At 36.1% G+C, this 25127-nt stretch overlaps 1 protein-coding gene and 2 long non-coding RNA genes across 9 annotated transcripts in view; 1 reads left to right on the top strand and 2 right to left on the bottom strand.

Annotated features, from left to right (window-relative positions):
* RECK (reversion inducing cysteine rich protein with kazal motifs) overlaps nucleotides 1-15285 on the top strand; it is a 47637-nt gene extending 32352 nt beyond the window's left edge. For all 5 annotated transcript variants that reach the window (XM_030477512.1, XM_030477501.1, XM_030477494.1 and 2 more), the window contains 10 exons: nucleotides 326-462; nucleotides 765-905; nucleotides 1478-1666; nucleotides 3329-3451; nucleotides 3961-4132; nucleotides 6166-6358; nucleotides 8438-8648; nucleotides 9974-10047; nucleotides 12948-13103; nucleotides 14044-15285. In XM_030477512.1, the coding sequence (XP_030333372.1) occupies nucleotides 326-462; nucleotides 765-905; nucleotides 1478-1666; nucleotides 3329-3451; nucleotides 3961-4132; nucleotides 6166-6358; nucleotides 8438-8648; nucleotides 9974-10047; nucleotides 12948-13103; nucleotides 14044-14262 (1615 nt within the window). In that variant the 3' untranslated portion in view covers nucleotides 14263-15285. The remainder of the gene's footprint in view (nucleotides 1-325; nucleotides 463-764; nucleotides 906-1477; nucleotides 1667-3328; nucleotides 3452-3960; nucleotides 4133-6165; nucleotides 6359-8437; nucleotides 8649-9973; nucleotides 10048-12947; nucleotides 13104-14043) is intronic.
* LOC115604431 lies at nucleotides 10486-11861 on the bottom strand. Its single transcript, XR_003990277.1, has 2 exons — nucleotides 11824-11861; nucleotides 10486-11133 (listed from the first exon to the last, which is right to left on the bottom strand). It is a non-coding gene; the product is annotated as an uncharacterized LOC115604431 (long non-coding RNA).
* Nucleotides 11853-20581, bottom strand: LOC115604425. Of its 3 annotated transcripts, none has more exons than XR_003990275.1 (4): nucleotides 20359-20581; nucleotides 17521-17590; nucleotides 13862-14051; nucleotides 11853-11874 (listed from the first exon to the last, which is right to left on the bottom strand). It is a non-coding gene; the product is annotated as an uncharacterized LOC115604425 (long non-coding RNA). The 3 variants fall into 3 exon arrangements; XR_003990276.1 differs by lacking the exon at nucleotides 11853-11874 and adding an exon at nucleotides 11887-12203; XR_003990274.1 differs by lacking the exon at nucleotides 11853-11874 and adding an exon at nucleotides 15606-15705 and having other exon boundaries at nucleotides 12195-14051.
* Between the last annotated feature and the right edge of the window lie 4546 nt (nucleotides 20582-25127).

Here is a 25127-nt window from a genome sequence, read left to right as displayed (position 1 = left end):
CCAGTTAATAGTACAGGTAGTGAGATAGAGTTCAACCCATATTAGACATCAGTAAATCAAGCAAATGCTTGGTCTTGAAAGATAAATACATATGATGCCATAGAATAAAGATCACCAAGCCCAAAGTAGAAGAAAAGTAGTATAAGCAATAGTTCCTGTCTCTGTGTCACAAATTTGTTCCCCCGTGTGCAAAATGTAGTGCATATATATAAATATATATATGTGTATATATATATTTTATATATATAAACTTTTGTGAGGCAGAAGGGGAAAGTTGTGGATTCAAGTAGTGTTCATGAAGTTCTGTTTCTTTATTTATCTGAAGATCAGATTGTGTGGAAATACTGAAGAAATGTGGAGATCATAATAAATTCCCTGAAGGCCACTCAGCTGAAAGTATTTGTGAGCTCTTATCTCCAACAGATGACCTGGAGAATTGTATCCCATTGGATACATACCTGAGTAAGTATCCATAACATACTATGAAACAAAATTAGAAACCAAGATACTCTGAATGCTTGCAATTGCTTTTAATAATTGTTATTTCTTTTAAAATGGTAGAGAAAATTCTAATTGCCATAGCTCGTTAGTTTCTTCCTTCTTGTATTAGGTGTATGTGGCAAGGTTGTTTTGGTAGTGGTAGAAAAAATATTCAACAGAATTGTTAAAAATGCTATTTTACTGAATATAAGAAATGCCATACTTTAGTGAAGAAAAATAAATCTCATTTAAGTCCATATAGATGCTGTATACTCTCTTTTCAGGCCCAAGTTCGTTAGGTAACATTGTAGAAGATGTTACGCATCCATGTAATCCAAATCCATGTGCAGCTAATCAGTTGTGTGAAGTAAATAGGAAAGGATGTCAGTCTGGAGAACTGTGTCTTCCATATTTGTGTGTGCCAGGTAAGGGGATTTGGATTTTTATTTATCCGAGTTTTGCTGATAAACATGTGTTACCTAAATTTTGTTGAAAGTTTTAAAGTGAATTTTGCTGATATCCCGAAGGAACAGTTATCACAATTATCAAGTGTTTTCAAAAGCTGTAGCCTACCTATTTGCCCTTTTCATTTCTTGATGTAGTTCTGTTTTTATTGCCCACTGAAACATAATATCTTTATTAGAAAAAGCGTTATTACTATAGAGGTTGTATTGTCTTCACTTGCTGAAAAAGTCATTCAAAGTGATCTGAAAACAAGCTCACAAACAAGCTTTTGAAGAGACAGTTTACTTCCTCCGAAGGTTGGAGGGTGACTTTTATGTTTCAATTTAGTTTTTTTATTTGTTGAAAGCTTTGGCGGATTTGTTGCAGTTCATCGCTTCTAGGTTAATTTTAATCTACTATTTCTTTTACAATTTTTTTTCCTCACAATTTTTAAAACCATTTTTCACAAGTGAAAGAGTAGTAGTTATTTTTGGTAGTGGTGCTTGTCACAGTATTTACTAAATATGAGTTAAAATTTCTCATTTGTATTTAGGTTGCAAACTCGGAGAAGCCTCAGATTTTATTGTCCGTCAAGGTACACTTATTCAGGTTCCATCCTCAGCTGGTGATGTTGGTTGTTACAAGATTTGTACATGTGGACACAGTGGATTGCTAGAAAACTGCATGGAAATGCGTTGTGTTGACCTCCAAAAATCATGCATTGTTGGAGGACAGAGAAAAAGTAAGTATTAGAACTTAATAATAGTGAATTTTGAGGTACATATAAAGACCCAGAGGATCTGAATGAAGAGTGTCAGAAGTTAATGTTTGCATTCCTATATATAATACTTGTTTAATTCTAATGGAGAGTTCCATTATTTAAATCAATACTGAACTATGTCTAAACCAACCTAAGTCCTGTGTGAAGAGTGTTCTTAGTACAGCATTTTTCAACCAGAAGGTTACTGACTTGCCTTACATTCACTGTATTTTATGCTACTTGATAATAGGTAGCTTCCTTTCTGGTAGAAAAACTTGCTAGTGGGAGCTCTGGGGATTGAGGGTGGAAAAAGTTCTGAAAGAAGCCAGTAGGCAACAGAGATGAAGCAATGACAAACAAATTGATCTGCTTTAAGCATGCTGTAGTTCTGAGCTTTAAGCATAGTATTACTGACTATAAATGGTTGCCTATTTACTGGATTCCAACTTTGTGGGTACTCTTAGTCTACTTTTAATAGTATTGAATATCCAGTGACTGTGCTGAGGATTTTCCTTGTGGCCCTGTAATATTTCTCAAAAATTCTAATCCTTAATCTCAACCCTTTTAAAAGAGGTTAAAAAAAATCGCCTTATTTTGTAAGGCACAGTTACTCTTCTATTTCCTGAAGAGCTGTGTATTTGTTTGTGGCCTTTAATAACTGATTTGGTTATGGATCAATCAGCTGTCACCAACATGAATGATTTTACATGAAGGGCAGTCATATGGACAATTCACAAAACCAAACTGGAGTTGCTAAATTAAATAAAAGTTCACGAAGTTTGCAGTTTGATTCTTTGATTCATGTGTGAAAAAGTTACTGACTTATGAAAGGCAAAATTGGGCAGTTTTCTCCATCCTTAAAAAGCAGCTGTGGTTGTGTTAGTTGCATTATTAAGAGCTCCTTTCCAAAAACCAGTGGGTGAACACAGACCTCTCTATATTTGTGTGTGTCTTGAGCTGAATCTAAATCTGGGTTTCTGTTCAGCTTTGCTACAATCTTTCTTGTTCCCTGCTTTGGACAAAGCTGCATTATAACTTGTACTGCTTGTTGAGGCTGAAATTACGACTTTAATGGTTATTGCAAAACAATGAGGACTGGAATGAAGCATTGGCACTCTTTACCTCTTGACAAAAAGTACACACAAAGGAAAGAAATGAGCACTACCACGGAGTTCTGCATAATGTATGAGACTATACCTGAAAGTTTAGCAGTCTCACGTAAAATTAATTTAGGAGAAGAATGTATCCTTACAAAAGCTTTGCCTTAAAAAAATATGGAGCTTGCTAGCCAGAATTTATCTACCATTTTTGTTTTCTGAGTGTATTTCTTTTTGCAGCTTTAAATTGTTCTTAAAAAATGAAGAAAACAGAAAACCTAACTCACGCAAGCTTTGAAAGGATAAAGTGCTTGCTCATTTAATCAAAAACACCTGAGAACAAACTTTAAATGAATAAAGTAAAACTTGAAATTATAAAAAAAAAAAAAAAAGGAAAGAAATTGCAGTGGTAAAATAAACTGAATAAGGGAAATTCCATGAACAATTAATAATGAAAATGTAATATCTATGTAATGCATATGAGTATATAGTCTTCTGGTATATTTGCATTTATTGTATGCATTTACTTAATTTCTTTTATGTTAAGGCCATGGAACATCCTTTAATATAGATTGTAATGTCTGTTCATGTTTTGCTGGAAACTTGATATGTTCTACACGTCAGTGTCTAACTGAGCATAGTTCAGAAGATGAACGTCGGAAGTTTACAGGTAACTTTCCAAACTATGGAAACTGTAAGCTTAATATTCTTAGAGCAAGGGTTAGCTTCTAAATTGTATCTATAGTATTAATGGAAAATACCTGAGAACTTACTATGTTCTTGTAACCGTTTGTTTGTCTCATGTCCAACCTGCACTGCAGAAAAAACACATGCACCTAAAAAAAACCAACAGTACTGAAAAATAAAACTTCAGGTAATATCTAAAAATAGATAGAGACAAGGTACTGCCACTCAGGACAAGAGATAAGGAGTTTAGGGAGAAAATGGAGAAAGCTGAGTAGAATCACCAAGGAGGCAGGGCACAGACTTCCCTTCCCACTAGTTATAAGCATGTATGTGCTACAGCATTGCTAAATTACAGGAGGGAGAAATTGGCTGAAGATACAGCATATCTTTCCATTTGCTAGAAGGAAAAGATGTCATAGTGACTGTTTGTGTATCTTCTCTCATAGAAAATAAGTGTGAATGAAATTCCTGTTTCATGTGTTGCTTTTGCAGGTTTACCATGTAACTGCGTAGATCAGTTTGTACCAGTATGTGGTCAAAATGGACGCACATATCCAAGTGCATGTATAGCTCGTTGTGTTGGGCTCCAAGACAATCAATTTGAGTTTGGATCATGTATTTCCAAGGATCCTTGTAACCCTAACCCTTGTAATAAAAATCAGAGGTAAAAGCAGAATGTTTTTAATCTTTTCTTTGGCATCTTCTACTTGTAAAGCAGATTTACTTTTTCTTTCAATGTGTTGTATATTGTAGTAACATTCTATTTTTGGGATACTCCAATAAAAATAACTGTTTGAAGTAGCTACTTTATCATAGTAATGAACTGTAATGACTGCCAGTTCTTGGTTCCATTTCTGTAGTGCTACATCATTTAAATTCATTATGCAGATACCAGCTTTAGCAAAAGATAATTGATGCATCTTTTCGAAAGTGGGAGAATCAAATTTTATTGAAATGGCTGTGTCTTTTTACTCCTTTGGTTCACACCTTCTAACAGTTTAAAACAAAAAACCCCACACCTGACTTGGAGTCAGTCTTGCTTATTCAGTCTATAATACATGCTTCTTATCTCTAAAATAGGCAAATACCGATCATTCTGGGACACTTGAGTTTCTTTTAATTAGATTGATACCTTCTGAAAACTGTGTCTGGATAACATCTGGGTTTTTAATGTCAGAAAAAGCAAAATCTGCATAGACATATTAAAGCAAAATGCTCTGCACTAGTGTCTCCTAGTGTACTTGGAGAAAGGAAAATCTGACCTTTCTTACAGAAATCAAAGTCTGTGGCTCATGATCTTGGTCTCTGTCTTCAATTTTCTCAGTGTTGTGCAATACTGCAGTCTCCTTTGAATTTGTACATTTTTCTGTTTTGAAAGAAAGCCACCATAACAAGTTGTGTAATACTGTGCTTTCATGAAAACCAATTATAGCAATTTTTTTTCCTCTTTCTGCATTTTAAATTCTTTGATGCAGAAAACTGCAGCAAAAGCACTGTAGTTTTATAGGTCTAGTAGCCGTTATGGCATTGAAAATTGGAATTTGAAAGCTGCATTGTGGATATGCACTTTTCATCTTTTATATTTTCAATTTGGAAATTACAGAGAGGTTCTTCAGTTGCAGAATACCGTTATGCTTAGAACCTCATTTTGTAGTTTCAGTAAAGGACTGTACACATTTTCTAGGTCAGTCTGATAACGTAGTGTAAACTAAACATGCTCATTTTAAAGCATCTCTGAAGCACTTAGAGTCTATTTAAGATCTTACATTCCACTTGTAAAGTGTTTACATCTCAGAATTTCTGAGTCTTTTCTAATATAAAAGGAATATGTGTAATACATAGGCCAGCAGCGTGCAGAGAAAATAATCCAGTGGTAGCACTGTTGTCATATATAGGAGAAGGAGGTTGTTAAAAAAGCCATTTGACCTTTAATCAGTCTATTCATCAGACTCTATTGGCTGGCATTTCTCTAGCAAGACGCATATGTCTTGCAGCGCATATGGCAAATGTTTTGCAGATAAGACTATGGAAGGTACATGTTTAATATAAAGGGGAAAGAATTTCTGCTGTTTATTGCTCTTATCTGTGAAGGCTTGAGAGGGATGACATACCAAAAAAGAAAATGGTGTTAATACTAGATTTTTCCGTTTGTTTGCAGTCATCCCCAAGATTGGATGTGATATATTATACTGAACCTATAAAGCTAGAATCCAATTAATATTTGTAATTGAAAGCATATAATCTTGTAAGTCTTGTTTTCACTTCTCAGGGAAGGGTGAGGCTAGACCTCTGCAATATAATGTCTTTCTCTTGCAATTCCCTGTTTTCATGTTTTCTCTAGTTTTCCTTAAATAATGCATTTACAAAATGAAACTTGGGAGTAGGTAAGAAGTTTATCCAAGCCTTTTGCAAAAATCCCTTGAAAAATACTTGGTAAAAGTTAAATTTTAGTGGAAACTGTAGTTGTGTTCACATACGTTGACTAAACGTGGTGTGAACCATTTCCAGGATTGTGGTGGGACCTGACATTGGCTATTCAGAATGTTTTATCATTTGTACACTGCAGCTTGCTGAACCATAGTTAGCTCTAAAGCACTGGAGAAGATTTCACTGAAAATATTTTCCCTGAATGTTTTGAGACTTAAAAAAGAAACCCAAACCTATAACATAAGATAAAATTATTTTTACTTTATGCAGGTGCATACCAAAGAAACAAGTTTGCCTGACTAGTTTTGGAAAGTTCGAATGTAGCCAGCATGAATGTGTGCCAAGGCAGTTAAATTGTGACCAGACACGGGATCCTGTTTGTGACACAGACAATGTGGAATACAATAACTTGTGTACTTTGTACCAAAAAGGAAAAACTTTAGCATACCGAGGACCATGCCAGGTAGGAAGTGGTTCTAGCAATAAATATCAAATCTTCTTTGTTCTTTAATGTCCAACTTTGCGATAGTCTGGGGTTTATATCTTACAAAATGTTTTCATTGAAAGTAATACTTCAAAAATTTAACCTTAACTAGTATAAAAAATACTTTTAAAAATTATATTCAGAATTTTGTTAGGTGTTTCTTTGCTTTAGTTAACATTTGTCTCAGAACCAATCACAATCTGCTTAATTTTTCTCAGGAAGAATACTCATATTTATATTAAGTCTTCCTATATTTTTCACTATTAAAGCTTGCACTGAGGTATGTTAGCAGTAATTAGAGCACTTCTGATGCCCACTCATAGAAAGTCTTTAGCATTATGTGTGATTGTGTCCCAGGTTTATCAAGTTCATTGTTCAGGATCTATTTATACCTAAGTTTTCTTGGAAACTAAGCAGTCTGTAATATTTCTTTACTTAGTCTGGTTTGGATTAGTCTTCATATTAATCCCTGAGAAAGATTAGGATTAGATTTACTTCTTCCATCTCACCACTTCCTACAGTGTTAGTAGACAGCTATTTCTATTACTTTACAAGAAAAGTCAGGAGCTACTCTTCTCAAAGTTGCTGGCTTTACTATTGATAGGCTATGTGTCTCCAGGTTTTTCTCCAATTATGGAGATTAATTTGAGACATTCTCTTGGTCTCAACTGATGGCTGTTCTTGTAAGTATAGAATGTTTTCTCAGGCTTTTTCTGTATTATAAATGCTATTGCTCTTTTAACCCACTTTTAGTTTCTGCCTTTCTGTCTTTATACCTTCTTTTTCTTGCCCTTTTTCAGCAACCTCGTTAAGTACAGATAATTCTTCTCATTGCACATCAGATATCGCATGAGATACTCAGAGAATGTTCAGCCCTTGAACAGTAAGAATCAAAGGAATGTTGCATGGCTGTGTTTTTCTCCAGCAGCTGTATGTCTAGTTGTATTCATGTTCACAAAGTTTTTGACACCAGTAGCTTTAAGTTTTCACTCTTGCTTTTATAGGAAAGATGACTGCAAGATATGAAAGTATTTGGAGTGCTCACAGTTACTTGTCCTCTATCTGTTTTGTTGTTAGCTTAGGTGTGTAACATAGAAACTGTAATTGTCTTGCTATTTTAGAGGATATACAGTAATTGTAATAGCTCTAGTGACTTATTGAAATATTAGTTTAATAAAATATTTAGACCTTAGCAAGAAATTACGGAATGAGTTGTGTCATTTCACAAGGCTTTGGATGAAAGTACTATTCATACCTTGTCTGCAAAGAGTCAGTAATTCCGTTTGCTTCTGTCCATGTTCAAAAGCTTAAGTTTATTGGCATGTGACCTTCTGAGTGTGTTGAACTAATATATGTGCACAGGCAGGAGGGGAAGAAACTATATGACTATTTTCTTAGATTTTTACATGTGTGTGAATCAAATGACATGCTAGGTATGTTTTTCTGAGAGAAAACATACATAATAAATGTATTTTTTAGATGTAAACATCTCAACAAGAAATATTTTGACAGAGGTGTCTTGTAATGGATTTTATTCTTTTGAAGTAAATTTAGCTTCTCAAATAACGTGTTAGAAATACATGCGCACACTAGATTTTAAGAACACAAAAACATACAGAGAGAAAGGAATAAGTTATTAATAAGACATTAAAAGATTAATAATGTTTTATTGGTAAGTTCATTTTAATAAAATACACTGTTGCATAATAAAATTATAATCATCTTTTATTAAGTAAGTGAATGTAGATGACATGGTCATTTTATTTAAGCATTAACACAGAACAAAAATTCTTGTTTCCCAAAACATGTCTTACTGTACATTTATCAGATTCCAACTTACATTTTTCTGTCACCTTCTTTAAGTACTTATTCTTTGCATTTATTTTACCCATTCATAAACTGGCAGATTATTTGCACTAGATTTCCTACTTTTTTGAATGCTTGACAGACATATTAGCAGTGAATTCCCATTAACTTTGTTTTTTCTAATGTTAAAATTACTCTGAAGTTTCTGTAGCTTGAGTAAGTTGATCTTTGAAACATTTCTGTGTATTTCAGCCATTTTGCAAATCAGTGGAACCTGTATGTGGACATAACGGTGAAACCTACAGCAGCGTCTGCGCTGCCTATTCTGACCGTGTGGCTGTTGACTATTATGGACACTGTCAGGCTGTAGGTGTTCTCTCAGACTACAGTTTTCATACAGAGTGTGCCTTTGTTAAATGTCCCCAGCTTTCTGCTACTGGCTGCAAACCGGTTATTGCACCAGGTATGTTAATTTGTTGTTGAAGTTTACTGCAGGTAGGAGTCTCCAGGCTATGTGTATAAATAGGTGCTTATTTGGAACAAAACTTATGCTTTAAAATATTATGTTCATAATGTCTTTGAGACTTCTAAGAGAAAAGATAAAATAGAGATCTTCACTTATGGCTAGAACAAGCCAGTATAAGGACTCAGCCAAGTAATTCTGAAGGGGTTAGGCTTTGGCTTTAAGGAGTAAGGCTTTGGCTTTAGAAGTTATGCTCCTTCAGTCTGGAAATTTGCAGCGGTACCCATCGGACTGGTTTGGGGGAAACAAATGACGTCTGTAGTGTCTAGGGAAGAATGTCACTGGGAATCAAATGAGTAATTTTTAAGAAGTGGCAGCACAGATACCACACTGGAATGCCGAACTGTCATCAAAGTACAGTTCCCAGAAGAACAAAGATATTTAATTAGAAGACAGAGTAAGATACCATATGTATTTACAGTACTGTGAAAGAGGAACAGTATGAATAGTTCTGCAGTTGTGCTCTTCTGAACTGGTTTTTTTTTTTTTAATTGTTATCACAAATACTTCCTTTATGAAACAGTAACTAATCAATACATAATACACAGAGCAAAGAAAGCTGGGGTTTTGAAAAGATTTATGCATTTTTCTCATTTACATGTTGAAAAGGGATCTTTGTGGTTTGGTATTATGTTTAATGGCATAAAAATCACTCTATATAATAATAGTTGGGGTGTAAATTAAATACGCAGTCGTAGAAATTTGAAATATTAGCCCTTTGGTTTCTGAAGTGGTGAGAAAAGACAGTAGAAGAAATGACACGCTTCTGTGTTAAACACAAATCTCTCAGACAAGATGTTTTTCCCTCCTTATTTTATAAATATTCTAATCTCCAACATAGTATCATTGCATAAATTAATGTTTGCAATGTGCATAATTGTTTCTGTCATGTCCTACCTGTTTCAGATCTTGCATCATTTCTGTAGCTGCATATGCATGCATCCATACAAATCCCTGTCTTGTACACAAAGTGCCTGTGGTTCTTAGCTTACAGTAATGTATCATCTTTAAACAAATGAAAATTCATCCTGTTGCTTCATATTGATAGTAGTAACTGTATTGAAAGGTGACTGCTTTTGCATTATGTTTTCGACATTAAAAAAATCTTAGTGCAATTCTGCTATCAAATTGAAACACTGACTTTGCTTTGGTAGTTTTGCTATTTTCATTCTCAGTTAACATTTAATTATTGACCTCTGCTTACTTGAAAGTGAAAAGTCTGTCTGCTTTTTTTTTTCCCCTGATATTTTTGTTTATTCACATAGGAGCCTGCTGTCCACTGTGTGCTGGAATGCTGAGAATCTTATATGACAAAGACAAGCTGGATACTTTTGCAAGGGTAAACAGTTTATCATGCCTTATGTTAAATGGTACATGGAGAAGTCTAGTTACTGTATACTCTCTCCTGAAGAGTTAACACATTATAAAACCAATTATTTTTCAGTAGGTAGTGTGGCTTGTTGTTGTTTTGTTTGTTTCTTTATACTGTTCATACTTCCCTTTATTTCCCAATGTGAAGTATAGAAATTGAATTAGAATGCAAAGCAAAACAGAGTAGGCACAGATGAGCCCATTCAGGTTTGCAATTTAAATGACTTGTAGTAGTAAAGACAAACAAGATGGGAAATGCGTCTATCTCATGGTTGTAAAATATAGTGTATATTTGTTATTTATGACCTTTCTGTTAAGATTATTCTGCTAGCTCACTATTTCCTAATGTAGGTAACTTAGTTCTGACATTTTCTATGTTTAAATGGGATTGTTTCACACTCTTCAGGTTATCTAGATAGCTGTCACTGATTTTGTTGCTCATCAGCTAAAATGTTAGATTTTAATTTAACACCTCCCTAAGTTAGACACCAGCATCCTTCATTGCTGCTTTTTGAAAACCTCCAGTGTAAGATGGATCTTCTCATATTGATTAGTGAATACAACATGCTACACAACAGACTCGTCATGTGGTGTATAAAAGGATTGTACTTCACTGACCCCTGCTTTTATGCTTCAGTATATGGAACAGAGCAGAATTCTTGTTTTTTGGCACAAGATCACAACAAAATAGAGTAATACGATGATCATGCCCAGTGAAGCAAAACAATTCATGCTTGCATGTGCACAATTCATGGTTTTTAAATATCAAGAAGGAATTTCACCAAAACAGTAAAAAATTACATTAATTTGTTTGTATGTTTAGAAGTGGAGAGAATTGTCAAAACACAGAAAAATTTAACTTGAGCATGACCCCTGGAGATCGTCTAGTCCAACCCCCTGCTCAAAGCAAGGTTAACTCCAGTTAGATCAGCTTGCTCAGCTGACTTTTTAACACCCCAGGAGTGTTAGTTTCCACCAGCTGAATGCTGCTCGACTCTCTAGTTCAGGGAGGGGAGGCAGGGCAATCTTGCTGACTTTCTCTTCTCTTGCTCACCTAACACCACAATACAGAGTCTTTAAGTTTTCAGAACTCATATATATAACGTATACATCTCTTCACATTAAAAGTATGTGGTCTCTCAAACATTCAAGTCAGTATTCTCTTAGCACATACTAGAAATTACAGAAGTTTGACTGAAGCTTTCTCCTTTGGAAACTTCATTCAGGGGTCATCCAGTAAGCCCCCAGAGACCATCTCTAACTGGTCACAGCCACCTGGAGACTGCCTGGTGTGGCACTACCCTGAGCATAGAGAGTTAGAAGCTCTGTGCCTTTGTTACTCCGGCCAGCTAATATCTCCTAATAATACCGTAGAAAATGCTCAGCTGTGTATTTGACTAGATTTGATACTTTTTTCATTTACATTAAATTAATGCTAATAACATTGATCTCCTCTGATTTCATCAATAAAATTATAGGACTGGTGTGCAGCTCTTGCTTTTGACAGTGTATGTATACATATAGCATATACATCCATTGTACTGGAGATGTTTAAGTCTTAGATAAATGAAATCATTGCTAGAAATGCTAGCATACAGTTTAACCAAACCAAGGAGGCAAGGAGTAGCATTGTATGCCTATTTTAGTTCAGACAGGTGGTTCATGAGAGAAAAAACCTGCTTCAATTACTGAAGAGTTCTAGAAATCTGACTTTTTTTCCTTCCCTCCCACTGCCCATACATACCTGCCTTTTCTGATCTTTTTTGTAAAGATAGCAGGAAACAAAAGACAGCATCTATACAGAGAAAAAAAAATAGAGGTTGCTAAAATGATAATATGATTTACTAGATTTCTAATCTAAGACAGTAAAATCTAAGTTTGACACTGTGCTTCTGTTTTAAGATTGTTTGAACAGGGTTGGCTAATCAATCAACATGTCAGACTACAGGGCTATGACTCACAAATCCCTCAGAGATCTGGTAAAAAAAGTGTTGTGTGACACCTTGCAAATTTGATTCATGTAGTCTAATCGGATTTCCCAGTTTGCCATTTGTGAAGGTCCTGTACCAGTGGTCTTAAAAGAAACACGATAGAGTAAGAAGGATGGATTTCTTGCAGCTGAAGCTAGAAAAGAGAACACAACAGAATGACCAGAAGTCACAAGTATTTGTGTTGATGTATATACTGTTCAACACATCCAGAAGTGACCTGGAAAAAAAGTGAAGAACCTTTAAGGTGTGGCATTCCTTGAACAGTCTGAGCATCTACCATCAAACTGCTAGATACAGACAGCAGAAGAGAGATGAGAATTACAAGAAAAAAAAAAGTGTTTACTCAGTACTTATGTAGTGATCTTGAAATGTCACATGTTCCCATACATATAGACATACATATGACTTTACAAAGCTATACCTCTTCGTTTCTGGTGGCTCTTGGAATGGGTTCTGTGATGGTAAAGAAGTGCCAGCTGGTAGGGCTGCTCTGCCTCTTGTTTCCCAATATGGGAGTACAAGCTGCTGTAACAGACACCATTTATATTGTTTTGAGGTATGTGATATATATACACACTGCGAAGGTGGAGAATAACACATACCAAAGCCATGCTTAATTTAAGAAGTAAACAAATTTTTCTCTTCTTCCTTTCACTTTTTTATGGTTTTGGAGGGGTTTGGTTTGGGTTTGGGTTTAGGTGTGGGGGTTTTTTTTAGAATCATTGTATTATTTAGGTTTTTTGCTAGAGATTAGAACTGAGTCATTTAATGGCTAAAACAAATTTTCTGGCATGACATCAAGTTATTAAAACTGAAAAGGAGAAATATAATCTTTCATACTATCACATCATGCATGAAGTAATTTGTTTCGTTCCAGGTAACAAATAAAAAGCCTATAACAGTACTTGACATACTTGAAAAAATCCGCCTGCATGTCTCAGTGCCACAGTGTGATGTGTTTGGATACTTAAGCATAGAGTCCGAAATTGTGATTCTCATCATTCCTGTGGATCAGAACCCCAAACCATTGCAGGTAGACCATGTTATTTTGTTCACCCAGCATGGACTTCATTTTTATGTGTGTATACTTTACTGTTTTTCAGTATAGGAGATTTTAAATTGTGCATTTTTCTGTGTACTGAATCTGAGTGACCCAAATCTGAGTAGCTACTATTATGGATGGTAAAATGTGTCTTGAGGATTCTGCTTTTCTCATAAGAGGCTTTTGAGTGCGGGTAATTAGAGGGGAAAGGTGAAAGAAGGCCAAGGGTAGAGTAGTATGATTTTTGTTTTAAAATCAGTAAATGCAGAACCCTCAACTTTCTGTGGCTAAAATAACACAAAATATAAACTGATGAAAATAAAATACACTCACTGGCCTCTTAAATGAATATTAATTGTATGTTAAATGTATACTTGCATATGAAATGGTTGTCTCTGGTGTCAGGGTTAAAAGTAGATTCAAGCATATGTGATATTAGGCTGAAGCACATCATACATACTGATCATATTAACACACTGTGAGCATCTTGATGTCAAGCAGTAGTTCATACCAAAGAGGATCTGTTAATACTATTCTGAGACCATCCTGGATTTAATATTCCTTTCCAACTTACGGTAAAAAGTGCTGGGAGATCCCAAAATGCTATTACAACCTTAAAAAGGAAAAAACATTCCGATAAGCTGCCCAGCTTGCTGTGTCATAGCTAGTTCATGCTAGCAAACAAAAACCTAATGTTCACACTACTAAACTCTAAAGGTAAACCAACAGATGCAGCTCAGAGTTCTTACAGTATTTTCTTAGGAGCAGTTATGAGCAATAGAGGGAAGGTTTTGGCTATGCATTGCATTATTATCATCTTGGAGCTGTTGATACATTTTTTACTTTCTGCTTGTTAACCTGTGCAGAAACAGTGAGGATATCTTCTTCCATGGCAAGAAGAGAAATAATAACCTTTTCTTTCTTCCCTTAGATTGAAGCCTGCAATAAAGAAGCAGAAAAGATAGAGTCACTGATAAATTCAGACAGTCCAACATTAGCATCACATGTGCCACTGTCAGCTCTAATTGCATCTCAAGTACAAGTTTCGTTTAGCATTTCTTCTCCTTCTGTTAAAGTGGTGCCAGTTCTGCGCTCCCTGTTCATAAGCCTTTTATTTACTTTGTCAGCATTAATATATATAACTGCTTAATGCATGAATATGGCAGGTTTTTATCTTGTGAAGGACTTTCAGAATTGTTGGTCACTAAACCAGGAAACAAAAATTGTAGAAGATTTGATGAACTAATATTTTTCAATGAAGAACTATTGTATTTGGAATAACGTTGAAAAGATTATTCTTTTATTCGTTACTAGTCAGATGGCTGTTTCAGCACAATTAGATTGTTTTCCATTCATCTTGGAAACAAAAATACTTTGGAAGGTTCTGACATTATGGATTTATGATTTGTGCAAGAAGGGATTTTTACAGGGGTTTTTCTCAGCAATGAAGAAAAGAGTGTTTTGCGTTTATTGAAGAATGTTAATTCTGTACTATTTAGATGCATAACAGTGACAACGAAGAACACGCACCTATTTTAAACGTCATTTTTGGAAGAAACAAATTGCTGCTACTTAATTACTTTACCAAAAATTTAAGAGTTTGTTCTCATGTAAATATGCTTTCATATTTTATAATGAAGAAAACTAACTAGCCTTGGGCCTATTTCAGTAGACATCTTTACTGGGACTAGTGAAGATTTGCAGGATATTGGGCTCAATGCTTGTAAAATGACAATCAAGCTCTATACTAGTACCTGACTTCAATGAAGAAATATGTTCTTTTTATAGTTTTGTACATTTCAGAAACTCATATTGGATGCAAAATTATAAAGAATCTCAGTATCTATATTTAAGTGCCATTTAAAATATTGCAGTATTTGCATGTTATCTAATGAAATTTATACTTTAAATGTTTATACAAACAGTATGTTTTATTACTTACTGTATTTTATGCACCTGACCTTAGTCTACATGAAGTATTTTATATCAGTATTATGATAGCCTACTTTTGAAGTATATACAGAAAAACTTATTTTTACCAAAATGCTGAACTTTTTGAAAGAAAGCACTGAAAACTTTTTGAACATGTATGTTGTTGTAGCATGTTTGTAGCAATTATTTTCTGCTAAATCTTTTAAATGCAAAAGTATTAAAGCTTTTTATTTTAATAAAACACTTTGTCATGTATCCTTGTATATGAATGCAAGTAATCTTGGAGAATTCTGAAATACAGTGTGTATTGTTCTTTCTCTCTCAAATCAACACTTAAAACTAACTGCAATTTCTTATTTTTTTCCAAATCATTAGCAAATATGTAGCTAATGTACATAGCTTCAACATCTAATCTGTTAGCTTGCTTAGCATTTAGCTGAAGCAATGTGATGCTTACTAAAATGAAAGGAATTATAAGTGTCTTAAGAAAATATATACACACATATATACGTATATATGTATGCCACACTGGAACAATCAGTTAAGAGCTTAAAATCATACCTTTTGTGGAAAAATATATAGTGATTTTTATTATGTCTGTGGAGATTTTCTTCAATGAAAGATGGTGCCCAAAAAAGTTGCTTCAGTTTGTGTAATGAATCTGGAAAAAGCAGAATTTAAGCCCAGAGATTTCTGAATTCACATGTGAGTGTCCAGTACTTGCTAGAAGAGTGAAAATTTTGAGTGGTTATATTAAATATGTACAGAACCAGTGAGATTTTGTATAATCATAAGTTCTTGGATGTAAGTTCAGCATCCACAGTGTAGAAGGCTAAGATTCTTTTTGCTGAATGAACAGAAGTACTTCAGTGTTTTCTAGGTTTTATCAAGACCTTAGACTACCTCTCCAAGGAGTTTTACTTGCAAGTTATAAAATTTGAACCAAATGGTGGCAAATTTGATAGAGGTTCCAGATGCGTTTTTCCTTTAAGTGCTAATGATGTTCTGTCACCATCTGTGTGGAAATCTGGGTTCACTTAAGAAGGAATGAAGACAGCACAAGGGCACTTCAAAGCAGCACAAGCCTGTTTGTTGCTTTTATAAAAGAACCCAGCTGAAACACTTACTTACAAAACCTTATTTTCTTGTCTACTGAAAACCAGAGTTCATGTCAATAACTGGCTCCAGAGAGATGCTTCAGTTCTGCTTCAGTTTGTTTAGTTTGGCTCTTTTCAACAGGGTGACAGCAAAGCGGAGATGCCGGCACTGCCTGCTTGTACACCCCTAGGAGTGGATGAGCCAGAGGGCCAAATGTCAGAGCAAATAAGAACAAGAGATTTCTGGCTTACACTTTCTGCTCATGTGATTGTAGTCAGTTCTGTGAGAGGCCATGAAATCGTCACTTGGAACCATACAGTCACTTCATAGCCCACTCCTCTTTATGCTCTAATTTTATGCTACTTTACCCAGGGTCATAACTTGGAGATTTGCAGGTATGTATCTTGATTGAAAAGTAAAGTGTTATTTATCTTTACTCAGTTTTATGACACTTTTACTACAGTAAAAACACTACACTTTCAGCATTATGTAGTACATCAACTTTTGCTGAAGGTTTCAGCTATTATATCTGAAGCTGATCAATTCTGTACAAATTTAATACTACCAATGTTTGCATTACTGGAGACTGGTTGTGTATGACCAGTATGGTATGAAATAACAGTGCAAGACCGTTCTTAATTTTAATGGGCTTTGTACATACACTGCTAAATGGAAAAAAGGATGTGCATTTCATCTCAATATAAGAAACTTTTTACAAGGAGAACAATCAATCACCAGGGATGTGGTGGAGTCCCCCATAACTGGAGTTTTTCCGGATGCGACTGGACACAGTGCTAAATAAAGCACCGAGAGGTTGGACCAGATGATCTGAGGTCCCTTCCGACCTGGGCTAAGGTTCTACGATTAAATACTTCTAATTGCAGTACATGGAAATTTTTAGCTTATTAAATCATTTTCAGATCTTGCGAACACTGATTCATTTATTGTTTTCAAAATGACATATAAAATAATATTTCCCACTTCAGACAACCTTTTTCATAATACATACATTAAAGCCTTTAGAATATATTTAAATATGCTAAGTTTTATTTAAATTGTGAATTATTTAAAATGGACTTCTGCAAGCATAACGTAGCAGCAGCTTTTATGATCAATAAGTTCTTTATCTTCTACTTATATTCTCCAGTGCTCTTTGGAGGAAAGGGGAGGAGGTCGAACCTTTACATTAGTCCATTATTCTCAAACTATGGGCTACTGTTATTTAGAAATAGATACATGTATTTTTAGTATATGTAGCTTTAGCACATCACTGCTACAAATTCCTATGCACTGACATTCCCCCTTCTGCATTCTTCAACATGAACAAAGTTACATATTCAAAAACATATTCATGCTAGACCTCTTGAAGGAGACTTACCCAAAAGGCAGCAGTAAAATGTTTAAAAGTGAAAGCTCATGTAAAAGGGTGGGGTTTCTCCTTGCAGTTCCTAGGACATAAAGGAGAATAAAAAATAAAGGATAGCCTTTTCCTGAGGATCATAGAATGGTTTGGGTTGGAAAGGACCTTAAGGTCATCTAGTTCCAATCCCCCTGCCAGGAGACAGGGACACCTCGCACTAAACCATGTCACCCAAGACTCCATCCAACCTGGCCTTGAACACTGCCAGGGATGGAGCATTCACAACTTCCTTGGGCAACCCATTCAGGATGCAAGAACTCATGAAATAATGCAGAAACCTTATCATCACTTATATAAAGAAAGATTATCACCTTAAATTTTTCAGAAGATGATCAGAACTATGCTGATTATTAAATCTAGGTATATATAACATATCTATGAACCTTTAAATGACTTTCCAATTTGCTGTATTGCTACCTGTCCGTTCTTAAAACAGAGTATATTTATTCTTTCCCCAAAATATTTTCTGATTTGCTTTCCTTGAAAGCTGATTTCTGCTTCATTAGGCCAGGTCCAGTAAGGAGAGGAACCTGAGCCAAAGGCTTTTGATGGTTCTGTAGCTCTGACAGTACTTAATAACCATATAGATTCTTGCTGTAAAGAGCCACCCTTGCATTCTGGCACAGGCTTTCTGTTGTATTTGGCAAGGTTCTTCAGTTTACTACTTTGTGCTTGGATCCCAGCATCAGCTGCAATATATGCATAGGTTTTCAATCTGGTTTTTCAGTTCTGATTCTCCTAAGCTAGCAGTCTTCTAAAACACTTATGAATAACCGTAGAGGGTTAAATGATTTAATTAGCAGGTAATAATACTTTTAAGTTTGGATTTCAAGTACAAATTACCATCAAAGATGCAGGATCAAACTGCTTGATTTCTTATGTAATTGTATACATGGCATTGTCTAGCTATAGGAGTGCAAAAAGATTAAAAAGATGTCTCTGGGTTTCTGTGTTCTGAGGTGCACCCATCAGCAGCAGTTCATTTTGCTCTGAGTTAGCAACACTCCAGTCCCTCCTGGTCAGAACAAGAGCGGCTTCCAAGTACCAGCACGAGTGCTGACATTGGTCAGGAACAGCTATCAACTGCCGACCCCCAGAAGTTCAGTTCCTCTGGCATAAGAAAGTTAAGTTTATATATTTGCAGCCATTAATTCCATACAGAAACAGAGCTGCTGACAGCAAGGCTGTGGCTGTATTGTCATTAGCAATGGCTCGGTGCATCTCCAGCTGATCTGAGCACCAACTTCATCCAGATCAGAAGGAGGCACATGACTTGGCCACAATACAAGATACAGGGAGCAGCCTGTCTGGTTTTTATGCTGGAAAACAAATGCTGTCATAATCACATTCTCTGAGCATGTGTTAAATCTGTTAGGCTGTGTGCATTTTGATTTTTTAACACATTTGAAGTGGCAATGTAAACTCTGGATCGGTATCTCACAGCTGAATGTTTTCTTAAAGGCTGCTCATACCCATAATGATGGACTTATTGTGCCCCTGAGCCACAGCTTTAAGACCTCACTCAAGACCCAGATGAATCAAAGAAGATGTGAGAAATGCAAATGCACATTTCAAAACCAGAGGGGAAAAAAAAAAAAAAAAAAAGAAAAACCTATGGTATTTTTAACTCATATTAGAACAGTCATGAAGTAACTTACTTAGGTTTTAACCTTCCCCAACAATATGGAATGAATTTGTGTCTTTGATCTCTGAATGCTTCTAGTACAGTCTAAGACAAAATGGATCCTTAATTCCAGTGCTGTGCTACACAGATTTTATCAACAGTAGCACCCTCTGCAGTTCTCAGCATGGAAATTGTCAGTGGTGAAGTAACCATAGTGTTGGATAGAATATTGTCTTTAAAATATTATCAGATCTGGCCTTCTCTGTGCAATGGAAAACCAGTAGGTTTAGTTTCCCTGTTTTCACAAATTTCATTTGATTGCAACTTGATTTTTCTAAAGGCACAGGATACCACCACAGAACCATAAGTTGGCACTTACTTACAAAGCTTTTATAACTGAATTTTCTAGGATAGCTTGCTGATTTTTTTATTTCCCAAAAGAAAAACATTACTTGGAATTGCTGATTGTTCCTTCAGCTTATGGTTAACACAGAGTTATGCACTTGGCACTACGTGAAAGTAAATCATATGCCATGTCCCTTAATTGCTCCTCCTTGTTGCTGTGTGCTTTGCTGCAGCGTAGTAAATACTATGGGCACAGCTGGAAAAGTCTGCAGAGTTCATTCATAGGGTTCATTACAGTCATTTTAAGAATATGAAAATTGATGGATATATCTTTTTCCATATTCTTCAAAGCTTTCCACAACTTCCATCATCACATAGCTCCCCACCATCATTTCCAGCTTTTATTTTTTCATTAATTGCAGCAGCTGCAACTTGAACATTTACTTGCCAGTAAAAATGAACCTTTCTTACACAGCACTAATAATTACAAAACCTTTGGCTATGTGGTTTTAACAGCAATTTAGAAAAAACTGTTCTTTAAAAACAGAAGTTGCTCATCTCCTCCTCAACAGAGTGCACTCCTCTGATGAAGATACAAGTCTGTGTGCTCCATTACTTTGTTTTACATGAGTTAACTAACCTGACGTTACAGCATTATTAATGGACATCCCTTATATATCTGGCATGTATGGGTGATACCTTTTTAATTGGGTTCACGCTAGTGTATATAGAAGTGTTTTGTTACTACAGCAGTTCTTTTCCTATGTCCCATTAAATTAATTTGAAAATTGTAGAATACTAAACTAGAAGTAAAATACCTGTCTTACCTCCAAACTGCAATGTAAGTTAGCATTGTTAAGGTATCTGGTTGTCTGGCACGGCATATTCCGCTGTTGAATCCCACATTTCAAGTCACAAATGAAGTTCTCCAAGTTTAGTCTTTTTCTTGTTGGTTTTCTTTTCTTCCTCCAAGTGAAACAACTGCCGTGGTTTCACAACATTGTTTGAATTCTGATCCCAGATGTAGACTTCCCGTGCTTACGATACTCTGAAAAAAAAAAAAAAGGAATTCAGTTAGATATCCAAACTCTCTTCCAGTGTTTAGCTCAATTGAGCTAGCAAGCAAAAATATAAGCAAGTATATTATGCTAGCAAGCAGCATAATATATTTAAACATGGTATCGCAGTAACAGATATCTACTTCTTCTATTGTAGTACAAGGTTTGCTCTCATTATTTTACAACCAATGACCACCATAGTATTAACAGGATATGGAGTTGTGACTGTCTAAGCACCTCAAGCACAATCTCACTCATGTTGTTTAGCTCTTCAGTCAAAGCCAGTGTAATTATGGTCTCTAATCATATCACAAAATGTATTAATTATGAAATATTGGTTTTAGAGGGTTGCAACAGGAGAAACTGTACAGGCAGAAAGTCAGAGTAATGGAACCATAAAGCAGAATGCTTACTACAAAGGCCAACAGAAAAGAGAGATAGAAACGATTTCCATCCATATGTGATGTAATGGAGGTGCGCCATCACCAGCAAGGTCAAGCAGGGACTTCTCAGCCCTGTTCTGGGAGATGGAAGAATGAGGCAGCACTGGTAACAACAGCAGAAGTTTGTAGCTTTAGTAATGCAGCAAGTAATGGGATGCGATGGGGAGCTAAGTTACAAGTCTCCCAGGTTAGTTAGTTGTGATGCCAAAACTGCTAACAGTCTTGACTGTAACAATACCAAATTATGTTACTCCATTATTTTATCATTGCTTTCCTAATGAACGGTTGCCATTCTGCAAGTCTGAGGTGAACTTCTCTTGTAGTCATCAAATGCCTTCTAGTAGCATAGCTGAACCTGAAGTGGGGTTAACCTGCTTACTGTTCAGCTATTCAAACCATAGAGGTCTGTGGCTGAACGAGCCACCTATGGTTCCGACACTGTCCATGGAGAGAAACAAGCATTTTCAGGATGAGTCATCTGATGTATTTTAAAGATGTGTTATAGGGTAAGAAAGATTGCACTCTAGGAATGCCTGTCTGGTCATCTGGTCGGAGGAGAGGTGCTCTCACTGACCTAAGAAATAGCGCACTGTCTCTCTCCAGTGCATGTCTGTCTGTCTGTCTATCTATCTATCTAATCTATCGTGATGCTTTTCATTATTCTTAGAACAATTTTCAGCCAGGCTTAAGCATACTCAAAAATATGCAAGGGCCTGATTGCAATCTGGTAACATGCATCCGTCATATTCACGGAGAGAAGTTTCTCTTGGCAAGTGCTTAAAAAACTTCAGAAGCAAACAACAAACGTGTGGGCAAGGGCCAAACAATCAGATATTCTCTTTGAACTTCTCATATCGTTGTTGCCACATCAAGGATATGCGCAGTACAGAAGCACTGCTTGAAGCACAAAACGTTACTGGTTACTGTGACCTTTCTTGCTCCAATGGTGTAACTCATGATCCATTATACCTCGTACTCATTTTCTGTTATGCTGTTGCAAGAAGCACACTAACACTGGCACTCAACAAAGAAAATAAACTAGAAAATACCCACATTAATAAGGAGACTGCGTTAACATCACTTAGAAACTCTGGAAATGAAATAACTATTCAGTACTTGTTCTCAACACTATAGTAAAATTTCCAAAACTGAACAGGTCACCCGAGTTTCCTTTGTACAGCAGTGATGTATGTCAGACATGAATTGATCCAGATGAAGATAAAGGCATTGGCAGCATGATCTGAAGAAGAGGTCTCTTCCCACCTCAACCATTTAATGATTCTGTAATAAAGCTTTGACTAGCTGAAAAGTAGCACTATATATGCTAATAATTTTGCTGGTCTCCTTGATTATTTTGCATTTTTTAAATGTGGCTATTTCCAGTATTTGAAGCTCTAAACCGTGCCATATTTTCTCTTAGCAAGTTAATTCCAGATCAACTAATCCCATTGCAGCAACACATATCACTTAACCAATGCAAAATATCTTTGACGTATTTTTCTTTGTGCATCCAACCCACCTGTAGCCATTCCACAGCGCTGTGCCACATCCACCAGGCAGGTATTTGACATCTTAGGAAGAAAAATGGCACTCACTCAGCAAGGTTGAATTTGTCCAGTCCCTACTTGCCAGAATAAAAGTGGCTAAATATCCAGCAGTGCTCTTGACTTGAACAGAAGCTCTGTGTATTACTTGGGGAATGCAAACTAAAATTTAGCAACAGTAGTTCTGTGATTGAAGAAAGTGAGTTGAAAATGTATTATAAAAATAATACAGAAATCCTCTCCAAAACGTGTATCAGTTTCACAGGTTCAGAATTACTGCTGTTACGTCTTCAGTAACTCAAAAGATCTTTTGTAGATTGTATTAATTTGATGATTTATTTAATTTTTTTTTTACAAAACATCTAGTTTGTGCTAAGGATCTTTTTAGAAATGCTTCTGTGGACTGTTAACAGGAACTGAAAGCCATTTATAAGTTGTATGAGGTGTTTGGCTCAGGTTTGTATTTGCTGAAGGCAGTATACCAGCGTTTCTGAGAAGGAATAGAACTTTCCTTAAATTACACACAGAAATAGCTAGGTACAGTATGGCAAACATTTATTTGGGTAGACTCTGGGGGACATCGCGTTCTTGCGGTTTTAAAACCAAACTGCAACCCTAAGATTAAAAATATAAACACTGTGGCCAGGGTTCCCCACAGAAATCCCACAGGTGGCATCACAGTATAAGCTTCTGCTTTTAATTTAGAAGGAATGCAACCGTTTGGGGAATTTTTTTCTTAAGCTAGCGCTTTTCTACAGCTTCAGCTCTGCCTTGTATTCAGGACTGCCCCAAGAATGTAATTCTCCAGTACCTAAACTAGCATGTTGCTTTTGAATGCGTTTTGAGAAGCACATCTGACATCAAGGACATGTACAGATGTATTCAATTGCTGACATGTAAATGAGCCAAATCCATATCAATAATTTTTGTCACTTAGCCATCTACAATTAGCATTTCAAGAGGCTAATCAGACATACACACACGCTTGCTCTCTCAAGGTTCCAATCCTTTTGAGCAAAGAAGTGAGTATTTCTAAATTTTTTAAGAAAACCCTGGTTGTTCATCATGTGCACAGACATGAAAACATCACAAATTACAGTAAATTCTGCACTATTGTCTTAATTCAGAAGAGGGAAAACCAGTAAACGAGGAAACCAAGTTATAGCTGGAGATGCCACCAATGAAGACCAGGAAAGACAAGGGAAGATAAACCTTGCATGGTGTGTTTGACGATGTCAGGAGCTGTTGGACCATTTGTCTATCATCAGAAAGAACATTACATATTACTGGTACATCAACATCTAAGTAATAACCAGTAGACATCAGCACCATTTCTTCTCTGATACCAGAAGGCCTCCACAAGGGGAGCACTGGGAAGAATGGTGAGGAGCCAAGGTGCACAGGATCCAGCCCCAGTTTAGGAAATGAACATCCCTGACTGTCAGGGGACAGCGCTTCTCATTCCAGCGACAGCAACATTGAACTGTTTGATGTGCAACCACCTGGGCACAATGTATGTGATCTGCTGTTGAAAAGAAAAAGGATTAAGTTGAGGCATGGACATTCCTGGGCTGGGCCTCAACTGGATGCCTGACCCCGACTCAACTTCAGGAGGCCTCAGACTGCACACCTCCAGTGTCACGGACTGCAGCTCACAACCTGCACGGACACAAGGTAGGTGAGGCAAAGCTGACTTGTCATGCAAGCAGAAATAGTATATTTTTATTTAGCAGTATGAAGGGAAAGCAAGCTTAAAAATTCACCCTTGCAGGGTTTATGGCCCTGCTCAGGGCTTGTCACCAATATAGTATTTCCAGCGCAAGTTACCCCTCCTATCCAGCTGGGTCTGCTAATTCATCTAAAACTGCCTGTGCAAATCTTTGCCCTTCGAATTCCTTTAAATATCCACCTCTCATTCGCAGAGACGGAAGAGAGCTGGCTCCAGCAGCCAAACATCTTGTAATAGTAACATCACTGTAATCAAATGTTTTTATAGCTGCACATTCCAAAAGAGAACTCTCTACTTCTCAGCATGATGCAAATACTCCATCTACAGCATGAAAACCTGGCCAGCAAAAGCACAAGTAGATCTGACAGTGCTCAGTAACAAAGTAATACAAAGCAACAGTTTTATGGAAATAACAAAGATCTGGCACACAGTTCCCACTTCTCTTCTGCCTACTCCAAAACCACACAGAAAGTGGATACAAAGTGTGAAACCCACAGCAATACTTTCAGGTATTTCTATGAGCAGTTGACCTCATTACCCCAGAGATATATGTGGATCAAGGCAACAGAAAATGTAAGAACCACACAGAAGCATCTGCTATGGAGAAAATGTAGGCTTTTTTTTTTTTTTTAATACATCTTTTTTTCTAAGTTCTATTCCCTCAGAAGCCTTGAAGTATTAAAAGGAGTTCATTGCTGCTGTGGTTGTTCATCCCCTCCTCCCCCAAACTAAAGCATTCAGTACTATACATGCAATTTTTTTGAATATTTTTATTGGAATATTTTTAAGTTTTATATTTAATAAATATTTCACATTTTATTT

The sequence above is a fragment of the Strigops habroptila genome, chromosome 1, assembly GCF_004027225.2.
Source record: "Strigops habroptila isolate Jane chromosome 1, bStrHab1.2.pri, whole genome shotgun sequence".
Taxonomy (NCBI): Eukaryota; Metazoa; Chordata; class Aves; order Psittaciformes; family Psittacidae; genus Strigops; species Strigops habroptila.
This window is presented reverse-complemented; position numbering and strand designations above follow the sequence as displayed.